The following is a 12,828-nucleotide window of genomic DNA, read 5'->3' as shown; positions in this document are numbered from 1 at the left end:
AAATAACTAAGTTCTCCCATCATACTCATCTGATATCTTGACTGCATTAGTTTGGCAAACTTTTTGCAAACTTTGTCATTTGTAGATCCAAAAATGATACCATCAACATAAATCTGGACCAGAAGTAAGTCCTTTCCATGGTTGAGGTAGAACAGTGTTTTGTCTATTGTCCCTCTGTTGAATCCACTTTCTAGAAGAAACTGAGCTAAAGTCTCATACCATGCTCTAGGAGCTTGCTTAAGTCCATAAAGTGCTTTATCAAGCCTGCAGACATAATCTGGATGTTTGGTATCTACAAAACCTGGAGGTTGTTCAACATATACTTCCTCCTCCAATTCTCCATTGAGAAAAGCACTTTTCACATCCATTTGAAATACAGTAAACTTTTTGTGAGCAGCATAAGCCAAGAATATCCTTATGGCTTCTAACCTAGCAACTGGTGCAAATGTTTCATCATAATCAATTCCCTCCTGTTGAGAATATCCTTTTGCAACCAGCCTTGCCTTATTCCTTGTAATTATGCCATCACTGTCAGTTTTGTTTCTGAATACCCACTTTATACCAACAACAGATCTATTCTTTGGTCTTGGCACTAGGGTCCAGTCTTTGTTTCTTTCAAATTCATTCAACTCTTCCTGCATTGCTTGCACCCAATCAGCATCTTGAAGAGCTTCTTCCACTTTCTTTGGCTCAGTCTGAGAGAGAAAAGAATTGTAAAGACATTCATTTGAAGTACCTGTTCTAGTTCTGACACCTGCATCAGGATTTCCAATTATCAAATCAGGTGTATGTGATTTTGTCCACTTCCTTGCAGATGGAAGGTTTTCTCTAGAACTGGATGCTCCCCCATGATCCATGCTATCTTCATTTTCATTTTCTGATGCTCCCTCTAAAACTATGCTCTCTGAGTTGGAGTCTTCAGTATTTAAATTTTCAGCACTATCAGAACTTGGCTTATCAGAACTTGACGAATCAGAATTTGAAGAGCCAGATGTATGTTCTGATGTTTCTTGATCTGTAGTAGGATCTTGAGTATGCTCCCCCTGCATCGGTGCATCTTCCCTTGGCGTAGTCACCACAGTTTCAATAACATCAGAGTTTATTCCATCAGAGTTTACAGTATCAGGACTTAGACTTTCAGAATTTTCAGTATCAGAATTTGAGTCTTCATTTTCAAATCTCAGCTGATCATGGTCAATGAAATCTTCAAGACCAGTAATCTTCTTTTCATCAAAAGAGACGTTGATAGATTCCATGACTACTTTTGTTCTCAAATTATAGACTCTGAAGGCTTTTATGGAAAGTGGATATCCAACAAAGATTCCTTCATAAGCTTTTAGATCAAACTTTGATAGCTGTTCAGTATGAGTCTTGAGAACAAAACACTTGCATCCAAATACATGAAAGTATTTCAGATTTGGCTTCTTTTTCTTCACCATCTCATATGGTGTTTTTCCATGCTTGTTAATGAGTGTTGCATTTTGAGTAAAACAAGCAGTTTGCACAGCTTCAGCCCAGAAATAGGTTGGAAGCTTTGCTTCTTCAAGCATTGTGCGTGCAGCTTCAATGAGAGTTCTATTCTTCCTTTCAACAACTCCATTTTGCTGTGGAGTTCCAGGAGCAGAAAATTCCTGCTTTATTCCATGGCTTTTGCAGAACTCTTCCATTATCAAATTCTTGAACTCAGTGCCATTATCACTCCTTAAAACTTTCACAGAATCTTTGACCATTTTATCCAGATGTTTGACATGATCAATCAAGATTGATGCAGTTTCACTTTTTGTATGCAAGAAATACACCCATGTGTATCTGGTGAACTCATCCACTATGACCAACGCATACTTCTTCTTTGCAATAGACATGACATTTACTGGACCAAATAGATCAACATGTAGTAGATGATAAGGCTCAAGAATTGATGATTCAGTCTTGCTCTTGAATGAAGATTTTCTTTGTTTGGCTTTCTGACATGAATCACAAAGACCATCAGGAGAAAATACTGTGTTTGGCAATCCTCTCACAAGATCTTTCTTGACCAGTTCATTTATATTGTTGAAATTTAAATGAGAGAGTTTCTTATGCCAATTCCAGCTTTCTTCAATTGATGCTCTACTCATCAGACAGATTTCAGAACCATCAGTACTTGTTGAAAGCTTAGCTTCATAAATGTTACCACGCCTGTATCCTTTCAGAACAACTTTGCCTTTAGATTTACTCACAATTTCACAGTGTTCTTCAAAGAAATCAACATGATAACCTCTGTCACAGATTTGACTTATACTCAGTAGGTTGTATTTAAGTCCTGAGACCAGAGCTACTTGTTTAATTATGACATTTCCAAGATTGATATTGCCATATCCCAATGTTTTTCCAATGTTGCCATCTCCATAAGAAACACTTGGGCCAGCTTTCTCCACAAAGTCTGATAACAGGGCCTTATTTCCAGTCATGTGTCCTGAACATCCACTGTCCAGAACTAGAATATTTTTCCTGTTGCCCTGCAATCACAAAGACCACTAATTATTAGTTTTAAGGACCCAGACTTGCTTGGATCCTTTGGCCTTATTAAGTTTATTAACATTTGCAGCGGATTTAGCATCAGAGTTTATGTTAACATTTTTCTTATCAGAACTTATACTATCAGACTTTGAATCAGAATTTACACTAGAAGGAACAATGGAAACTTTCTTCAAAGAAGGTTTTATTTGATAATAATCATAGTACAAGCTATGATATTCCTTACAAGTATAAATAGAATGCCATAAACTACCATAATGAAAATAAGGATTTTGTGGTTTGTATCTAACAGACTGACTCTTAACTCCTGACTTTGAAGGTAAGAAGTTAATATTCTTATTCTTCCTGCAAAAAGAAGCCAGATGGTTAGAACTTCCACAGTTATGACATGTTTTCCTAGAAGCATTAGGAACAGGTTTGTAATTATTGCTTTTATTCATACCTTCCTTTCCATTCCTATTTTTCCTAGGTGATTTTACCTTGTTTGCATTCTTAACATCTTTCAGCTTATGCTTAAGCTGCTTCTTTGTCATTAAGCCTATGTTCACTTCAGCTGTCTTTTCCTGTTTTAGTTTGTCAGAAGTTAATTTCTTTGTAACTTCTGATTTTTCATTTTCAGACTTTACAGTTACAAACTTAACAGGTTTTAACTTTGGCTTTTGCTTATCAACAGACTTAATTTCTTCAGTTCCTTTATCATTCTTATCTTCTCCATAACCTAAGCCTTCTTTCCAGTTTCCACTACTTAGCAAATTTTGAGTTGTTTTGCCAGAGTTTGTCCAAGTCCTGATAATCTCTCTTTCCTTTTCTAACTCAGTTTTGAGAGATTCATTTATTTTTAGCCCTTCATCCCTAACATAAAAAGCATCATCTCTATCCTTCTGAGTTTGATGAAACATGACTAACTCTTTTTCTAAGAAATCATTTCTTTTCTTAAATGCAAGGTTTTCAGAAATTAATCTTTCACATGTTAAAGTTTGATCTCTATAACTAACAAACATGGTTTTAAGATATCTTCTCAACTCATTAATATCATCAGTATGAAAAGCATAAGTAGTCTGAGGTACCTTTGTTTCAGCAGCTTCAGAACTGCTCTCAGCACTTTCTTTATCAGCATTTGCCATCAATACATAGTTTTCCTCACTTTCAGAGTCTGAGGTGTCTGTCCAGCTTTTCTGCTTTGTGACAAGAGCCTTGCCTTTGTCACCCTTTACCTTCTTGCAATCAGGAGATATGTGGCCTTTCTCACCACAGTTATAGCATTTAACATTGGTGTAATCTCCTCTGTCAGACTTTCCTCCTCTTCCTTCAGATCTTCTGAAATTCTTCTTATCAGAACTTATGCCTTTCCTGGAAAACTTCTTTCCCTTCCTGAACTTCCTGTATGCAATCTTTGTGATTCCTTTCACCATAAGAGCACACAGCTTCATCATCTCCTCATCAGCATCAGTCTCAGGCAAGCTTTCAGAATCTGAGTCATCATCACTCTCAGAACTTGATGACTCAGTATCAGACTTTATGAAAAGAGCTTTACCCTTGTCTTTCTTTGAGGAAGCTGCTTTGGGGAGTTCTTCTTCAGCCTTAAGAGCAACTGTCCTTGACTTTCCTCTTGCTTCTTTGTTCCATCTCCAGCTCATGAGTCTTGAGCATTCCATAGATTTCGTCAAGAGTTGTTTCAACAAGATTGTAGTTGTCTCTTATTGTCGTTGCCTTCAAATCCCAGCATTCAGGAAGAGCTAACAGGAACTTAAGGTTTGAATCTTCAAGATCATACTCTTTATCAACCAATGACAAATCATTCAAAAGTTTGACAAATCTATCATATAAATCATTCAATGACTCATTAGTCTTTGAGTCAAAGTGTTCATACTCTTGAGTGAGTATTGTCTTCCTGTTCTTCTTAATTGTGTCAGTTCCCTGACACCTTGTTTCCAGAGCATCCCATATCTCCTTAGCAGTCTTGCATTTGATTACCCTGTTTGACATCACATTATCAATGACACTATGCAGTAAGTGTCGTACCTTAGCATCCTTAGCAATTGATGCTATGTCTTCAGCAGTATAATCACTCTTCTCCTTTGGTACGGTCTTTGCTGCTTCACCTGCAACTGCAACATCGAGTTTGGTTGGTTTGTGAGGGCCTTCCTTGATTCTATCAAGGTATTCTGGATCTGTTGCTTCCGGGAACATGGTCATCCTTACCTTCCATATGGGATATTCAGATGGTCTCAGTATGGGAACTCTGATGGTCTCATACCGACTCTGAATTTGTGTCTTTGGTGGTTCCTCAGTTTTGGTAGGCTTAGTTGAAGTTTCTGTGTCCGACATGATTGTGTTTGGATCTTTAACTGTATGTATGTTAACAGATAGGCTCTGATACCAATTGTTAGGTCACACACACTGTAGAGGGGGTGAATACAGTGTATAGTACACTCAAATCGAACTTTAAGAACTTAAGTAACAGAAAGCAAACTTTATTGAAACAATAAACTCTGTTACAGTATGGAACTGTTACCTCTCAGTGATGAACAAATATCACGAGAGCTGCTAGGGTTACAATGAATAATCTTCTCTAATAATGATAACACATATAGTGTAAACCCTACGTCTGTGTTTATATACTACACAGTTACAAGATAATCGCTAATTGATATGGAATATAATTCTGCTTCCTAAAATATATCAATCAGATATCTTTTCCTCCAAGTATTCCATTATTTACAGAATTCCTTCTTCATGCATATCTCTTCTTATGTTTATCTTGATCTTCTTTCCTTTAATCAGCTACTGTCCTTATCTGATCGTCCTTCAGCACTTAAGTTCTGATATCTATCTTCTGATGATTATCTCCTGATAACATAAGTACTGATATCCCTTAAGTCCTGACTTCCAGTATAAGTACTGATCAGCAGTTAAGTACTGATTTATCCTGTTCAAGTAAGATCTGAAATCTAAACATAAAACATATTAGCCATGACATTATCAAATATATCTAACACATACCTACCCAGAATCCGCTTCATAATATTAGCTTCTGTCTTTGTGGCTCGAAATAAGAAGTAACAATCATCCGCGAATAATAAATGTGATATCGTAGGTGCACCCCGAGCAATTTTACACCCGTGCAATAAACCAACCTCTTCATTCCTTCGAATAATAGAACTAAGCCACTCCGCACACATGATATATATATACGGAGATATTGGGTCGCCTTGTCGCACCCCCCGGGATGGAATGACCTCTCCAAAAACTTTCCCATTTCGAATAAAACTATAGGAAACTGAATTGATCAACCCCATTATCCGTTCAATCCACAAGTCAGTGAATCCAAACTTTATCATCATGTTTCGAATAAACTCCCATTCCAACCTATCATAGGCTTTTGAAATGTCTATTTTAAACCCTGCAATTCCCTTAGTTCCCTGAGACAATCTTTTCATATAATGATTAACTTCAAACGCTATCAATGCATTATCATTAAGCAATCTCCCCTCTATAAATGCGCTCTGCGTATCCGAAATCAACAATTTAAAACAAGGTTTTAATCTATTCGCCATGACTTTAGAAAGTATGCGAACTAACACATTACACAATGAAATTGGTCGTAGATCAGTCATTGCTTGAGGTTCTTTAACTTTTGGAATTAGACATACCAGCGTTTGATTTATTCCACTTGGGAGCTCTCCCGTACTCAGAAAATGCTGGCAGAATTGGACCACATCTGTTCCAACTATGCACCAATAAGTTTGAAAGAATGCCGGATTTAAACCATCTTGCCCAGGTGACTTATCCGGGTGCATGGAGAACACTGCACTTCTGACCTCCTCATACGTAATCTCAGCCACTAAGTTTGCATTCTCATCTTCTGTCACCTGATTTACTGTTTCTCGGTCTGATAACTTGTCATTCAGCCCCAAAGTTTTAAATGACTAGGTGTGATACGTAATCCCGGATTTAATACTATTTTGATTTTAAATGAAAAGTGGAGGTTGCAAATTGCAATTAACTCTATTATTTATCATAAAGAAAATTATGTTGGGCATATTTATTTTTTTGGCTAGATCCACCACCACTGCTTTCAAGCAATTGGATTGATGACTAGGTATACCGAATTTTACTAAAAGTAGATAAAGAATATAACATATCAGAATTCAGAAGAAAGCATAAGCAACTAAGCAATCAAGGAACTGTAGGAGAATTTGGCTGGTTTTAACTTTTTGTTTGTCCTCCTGAAAGGAAAAAATAACAAAAATACCTATTTTTTCAGAGTATGTGATAAAAATACACCTTTTTCAAATTTTGGCCAAAAATACCCGTCTAATACATATTTTTCAGTTGGGTATTACTAATACGCATTTTAAAAATGAGTAATTCGTATTAAAAAAATTGAAAAAAAAATAAAAAAAGAGACACGCATTCACAAAATACGTTTCACCCATTTGATTCTGGTGATACGCATTTGTGACATGCGTATCACATGTTCTGCTTTTTTTTAAAATTTTTTTTATGTAATACCCATTTTTCAGATGCGTAATAGATTTACTCATTTCTAAAATACGTATTAAAAGGATATTTTTGGCCATATACTCCAAAAAGTGATATTTTTGTTACAACTTCTAAAAAAAGATATATTTTTTGCCATCGCCCGGGTAAATGTAACCTAAGCTGTAAGCATGGGATATAGTGACTTAAAGCAGGACCTCCCCTGTTTCTCATTTGTTGCTGCACTTTGCATTGTCCCCCTCGACCCCTTTGGCTTTAAGCAAAGCCCCTTGCTACATTTTCTTTCACACACTTCCGGAAAAGTCATCTCCTTCATCCTTCAGGTAAATTCATGAGCATATATCTTGGTTTCCTTTCTGTTCTACATTTTTATATCATAAATAAACATTCGGATCATAGGTCAAGTTCGGGGGAGATCCATAGCACGTAAAAGCTAGTAAGGTTCTGCCCTTTATTTTTTTAAAAAAAAATTGTAATGCAGAACCATTTGTATTTTGTACTTGTGTCATTATGTGTTCAAGTAATAAATGAGGGAGATATTTAGAAATTACTACTGTCTGCTGACAATTAATCAGTTTGGATTTGGATAACTAATTAAGACTAACCATGTATTAGCAGCTAGTTGTAAAACTTTTCTTTGGAGGTAGATCTATTTTATAAACTCAGTTCTCCAATAGTAGTAGTAGAATATTAATCTGTTTTAGAATATAAATACAGTAACTTGGAAAATGAATTCTCAATTTGAGATAGAGGAGTATTAGGTGCTTTTTTCTTTTCATTACATATTACAATATGTAGCTCTTTCTAATGACATGGCCTCTAAATCAGAATTAGAATTTTCCGTAAACAGGAAGAACAGGTTGATCCACTTTTATTTACACATGGTATAGATATTGATCCCTTCGCCTCAACACCTTAAGTAATTGTGAGGGTTGGTTACTTAATTTGGCATCGAATTATTATGTTAAGGTTTTCCATCAACACATCAAGGTTTTAGGAGCATTGGTGCTTGAGTGCTCCACTAGAAAGAGCATTTGTTTTGTAGTTCTTTACGAGCATTTGTTTTATAGTTCTTTACGGTTGCTAAACATAAAAATGTTTGGACTCTGGTATGAGATGCCTTAGTTTGATTACTAATACAAATTATGACATGCTGAAGGCTTGTGAGTTGTGAGGATCAACGTATAACTGTAAACTTCAATTTATATAATTAATAGAAGGCTTAGAGGATCATTTCGATTTATTATCCAGTAATGCATACTACTGCAGGAATAAATATTATCATATTTGCAGAAATATACCGTCCTTGGGAATTATCTAACCTAATTATTGATATATCGTAATGCAATGTCTTTTTCTCTCAATTCTTTGTTGTGTTATCATCACCAATTTATATGTGGCTACCGATCTTTCATCTGATTTAGTTGGCGAGGATGCCAGATATTCAACTGGGCGCCCACACTATTAGGTCACATGGAACTCATATGGCAAGGCTGCATATGCATGATTGGCTTATATTAATGCTTCTCGTGGTCATAGAAGTTGGTTTAAATGTAATTGAACCATTTCACCGATTTGTTGGAGAGGGGATGATGGAAGATCTCAAGTATCCGTTGCAGGACAACACGGTTCCCCTATGGGCTGTTCCGGTAACTTTAGTATTAACAGTCAGGATCTTCTGATACAGTGGATAATATGACTGATTTTGTCGTCTATCTTTTTTTCTGACAGATCATTGCAATATTACTGCCTCTAGCTGTCATTATCATATACTACTTCATTAGGAAGGATGTCTTTGACTTGCATCAAGCAGTTTTAGGTTTTCTTTTTTGCCATGCTATACTCTAGATACTTCAGCAGTTTATTACCTATTATATATAGCAATAAATTTGAATTTTGGCATGTGCAGGACTTCTGTTTGCTGTACTTGTTACTGCAGTTTTAACTGATTCTATCAAAGATGCTGTTGGTCGACCTCGTCCAGACTTCTTTTGGCGGTGCTTCCCTAATGGAAAAGGGGTGAGTCCTAGTCAGTTGGCTTTTAGTCAACTTTCATCTATCCTTTGTCAAGTGGTAAACGTTTTAGGTGCATTTGGTGAACAGGTATTTGATCCAACAACAAAAAATGTTATGTGTACTGGAGAGAAGAGTGTCATAAGAGAAGGACACAAAAGCTTCCCTAGCGGACATACTTCTTGTAAGTCAGGCAACAGTTTTCAATATCTTATTCTGTAGACTACACGATTTTTGTAAATAACATAGTTATGTCAAGTGTCGTCAGTCTAAAACATTTTTAAAATTAAAATCACCACCTTTACCAATAAACAGAAAGAAGTTGCAGGAAAACAAATGCCAGATTGTGCCTCAAATTTCTCGATTGTAAGTCATATTGGTGAACTACATGTAGTCATAGCAGAGCTAGATGAATTTATCAGTAGAACAGAAATTTAGGCCAAAAATACAATAATATAAAATTAATTTTCTGCACTCACTATCATCATTCGCTGTGTACCAGATGAGCTGTTTCTACTTGACTTCAATTTAAAATTAGCCTTTGCTAGCACTAGAATTCTACATTAGCATTTGGATTCTGATATCAATCGTGTGCTAGACTCAATATCAGAATAGCAGTTTATATATGGAAATAGCATTTGACAGTACAAATGAGACATGTAGTCCAGTTACTGAAGCCTGATCTGGAAAATTTAATCTAAATATTATTGTTGCAGTAGCTTTGGTTGTTATGAGTATACTTTGGAGACCATGCTTCTATATCTTCATGATTTCTTTTGAGACTTAAAATTTTAGTTTTAAGAAAATCTCAGCTTTATGAGCTATGTACTACTATTATGTAGGGTCCTTTGCTGGCCTTGGTTTTTTGGCCTGGTACTTATCAGGGAAGGTCAGAGTATTTGACCGTAGAGGCCATGTTGCAAAACTCTGCATAGTCTTCCTTCCCTTGCTTGTTGCAGCTCTAGTTGGAGTTTCGCGAGTTGATGACTACTGGCACCATTGGCAAGATGTATTTGCTGGAGGTGTTCTAGGTTGTTATATTATCCTATAACATTTAGAAATTACATGGGCTCAAGTTATTTTTTTATATCAATTATCTTTATAAATATTTCTGTTCTTTTTCTATGCAGGGTTGACAGTAGCTTCGTTTTGTTATTTGCAGTTCTTTCCACCACCTTATGACATTGACGGTACTTTCTTACTGCAATAGTTTGTTGTTTGATTACAGAATTGATTGTGAGTCTGTGATAAGAGTATCTTAAAATAAGTGTAATTTTCCTGCTACTAGAATTATTTTTCCACAGTTCGGTTCTCTCTCACAAGCTTCCCCAAACTAAGCACATGAAAATTTATGCTTAGTCCCAAACACATCAATTAAGGTCATCTTGGACCATTACGGATCCACAACACAGTCTTATTGTTCACACACTCTAGTTAGTTTGAAAGCTTATATCACATCAATCTAGTTGCTCCAAGTAGCTTGTATCCTGCCAGAGATCTTAGATATCAGTAAACTTAGCAGCAATGTATCATACACACACATGCTTAAGTTGCATTCTTGAAGGAGAATAGGATAATTATAAGGTAACATCCTGAAGTATGAAAGGGACATATACTATCATGCACTCAGCACTTCACATATGCAATGAACAAAGACAGACATAAATTTGAAAACGTCGGTTTCTTGAACAATAATTAAAACTTCAAAACTCATTTTAGTGATAACTAGGAGCTCTACATTTCTATGTTTACTTGCCATTGGGATAAATAATACTTTAACTAAGTGCTAAGGTAGTCACTATTTTAGCTAGCTCACATTTTTATGCATATGTAGTTGATCTGTGACTGTCACATTTATTACTGAACTTATAATAAGCTCTTCATATTGGAGGCATCGGTAAAGACTGCATCAAATCAAAACAAATTATTTGCACTGTATCTATGATTTCGAAACAAGTTGTATCTGAGACATGGAACATACATACATCACCGATGCCTTCCTCAGGCTGGGGACCTCATGTGTACTTCCAGACATTGGCAGACTCAGCATCCGGAAATGGCACCCAGTCCTCATCCAGCAACATCAATTGTCTTGGTGTACGTCCAGCAGAACTTGAAAATGTGTATATCCAATCTCACAATGGTGTGGTAAGTCCTATGCTAAATGGAGTTGAAAGTGGAAGAAGATATTAGTGTTTGTACTTGGCTTTTATTCTAGAGGAAACAGTCAGAGACAGATATCAGGATAACATGTATGACAATTAAAATACTAATTTTAACACTAAGCTTATGATTATCATCAAATTCATTGTTGATCTCTTTTTAACATGTAAATTTGAAATAAGAACCGGTAAATGCTATTTTATATGTTGCGTTAGACGCTAGAATTGGTTGGCAAGATAGTTCACCCTGCTTACAGAATCTCAGGCCACTTGATCCCATTAGCCGTCCTGTGATCCGCTTTGTCCTTTGTAATGTATAGAAATATAATGATTCAAATTTTAATTTTTGATAAATTAAGATAAAACATTCTGTAATTTTTCAGTTGTTTTTTTTTTGTTGCTTATAACCTCAATGTGGACACATATATCCTGACTGATTTGTGTCTAATTAATATTTAAGTACATGTATTTATGTAGTAACTAAAGCCTAGAGAGGGTTATAGTATATCAAACAAGTATTTAAATGCCTAGCTTTGTATTACTTTATATGCATGATGAATTGATGACAAATAACCACTGAGAACAGGTCACTGCAATGAATTCTGCAAAAAAAAAATGCATGATGTATTCTGCAATTTCGTTTTCAAGTTTCGGCCACCGAACAGTAAAACATTTTTTTTAGGCTTAATTATAATTTAAATCTTGAAGTATAATACTATATACACATAAACCCTTCAAGAAAAAAATCATACACATCAGCCCCTAATGTATCAAATGTATACATTATGACCCTTGCTCCGCCAAAAAATTCTGAATTATAAAATGTCACAATTTTAGGCACGATAATGTGGACAGAAAATTATTTTTTTCTTCCAAAGTTGTAAGTCCATTTTCCGCCAACATATCAACCCTTCTCCTAAATTACATAATATGTATCCGTCTAATTTATTTTCCAAAATTTCCCTTACCCGATACCTAACATTTAACGATTTAGAAGTGTTTGTTGGAATAAGGGTCAAAATATACAGTTTCGATACATAAGGTTTAATGTGTATGACTTAATTTTTCGAGGATTTATGTGTACAAAACATCATATTTCAGGGTTTAATGTATAATTAAGCCTTTTTTTTTATAATCATAGAGAATGAAATTGCAATGCTGTTAATTGTTATATAAACCCCCGTCTTTCACCCAATGACTTGACAAATCATCTTCTCACACTTGACAAATTGACAAGTCTTGCAAGCATGAAGAGGTACTGGAAGAGGAAACAGTACCAGCGACTAAACAGAAAACGAAAGCCTAGAATAGCAAGGCTTGGGAATCAAAGACAACAAGTTGCGAATGTAAGTGAAACTACAAAGATTATGTTAAAGTTCTTTTCAGCCGTTAAGTTTTTCTCCAAGTTTCGAAATGGTACTATTGCTAGTTTGTCTGATAAGAAGCTTTTGCAAGATAAAACTGATTTTTCAACAAAAAGACGAGCAGTGCCTATAGTTTCTGGGACCAACAATGAAGTTGTTGATGCAAGGTTGGTTTTGGAGATTTACAAGAGGTTGGTTTCAACCGGTGAAGTAGCTCGTTTATTAGTTTGATCACTTACTAATACTCATTACATACACTGTAGATCAAG

The 12,828-nt window shown here is 35.6% G+C and overlaps 1 protein-coding gene across 5 annotated transcripts; it reads left to right on the top strand.

Annotated features, from left to right (window-relative positions):
• The first annotated feature begins 7,183 nt into the window (after positions 1-7,183).
• Positions 7,184-11,361, top strand: LOC141724915 (lipid phosphate phosphatase 2-like). Of its 5 annotated transcripts, XM_074527214.1 has the most exons (9): positions 7,236-7,343; positions 7,420-7,456; positions 8,445-8,669; positions 8,752-8,839; positions 8,930-9,039; positions 9,124-9,217; positions 9,876-10,064; positions 10,164-10,223; positions 10,925-11,361. In XM_074527214.1, the coding sequence occupies exons 3-9, from the start codon at positions 8,454-8,456 to the stop codon at positions 11,224-11,226; spliced, it is 1,059 nt and encodes a 352-aa protein (XP_074383315.1). In that variant the 5' UTR covers positions 7,236-7,343; positions 7,420-7,456; positions 8,445-8,453; the 3' UTR covers positions 11,227-11,361. The 5 variants fall into 5 exon arrangements, with proteins under 5 accessions (XP_074383314.1, XP_074383313.1, XP_074383312.1 ...); XM_074527213.1 differs by lacking the exon at positions 7,420-7,456 and having other exon boundaries at positions 7,184-7,343; positions 11,039-11,361; XM_074527212.1 differs by lacking the exon at positions 7,420-7,456 and having other exon boundaries at positions 7,184-7,343; positions 10,937-11,361.
• The last annotated feature ends 1,467 nt before the right edge of the window (positions 11,362-12,828 follow it).

Source organism: Apium graveolens, chromosome 5 (assembly GCF_009905375.1).
Source record: "Apium graveolens cultivar Ventura chromosome 5, ASM990537v1, whole genome shotgun sequence".
Lineage (NCBI taxonomy): Eukaryota > Viridiplantae > Streptophyta > Magnoliopsida > Apiales > Apiaceae > Apium > Apium graveolens.
This window is presented reverse-complemented; position numbering and strand designations above follow the sequence as displayed.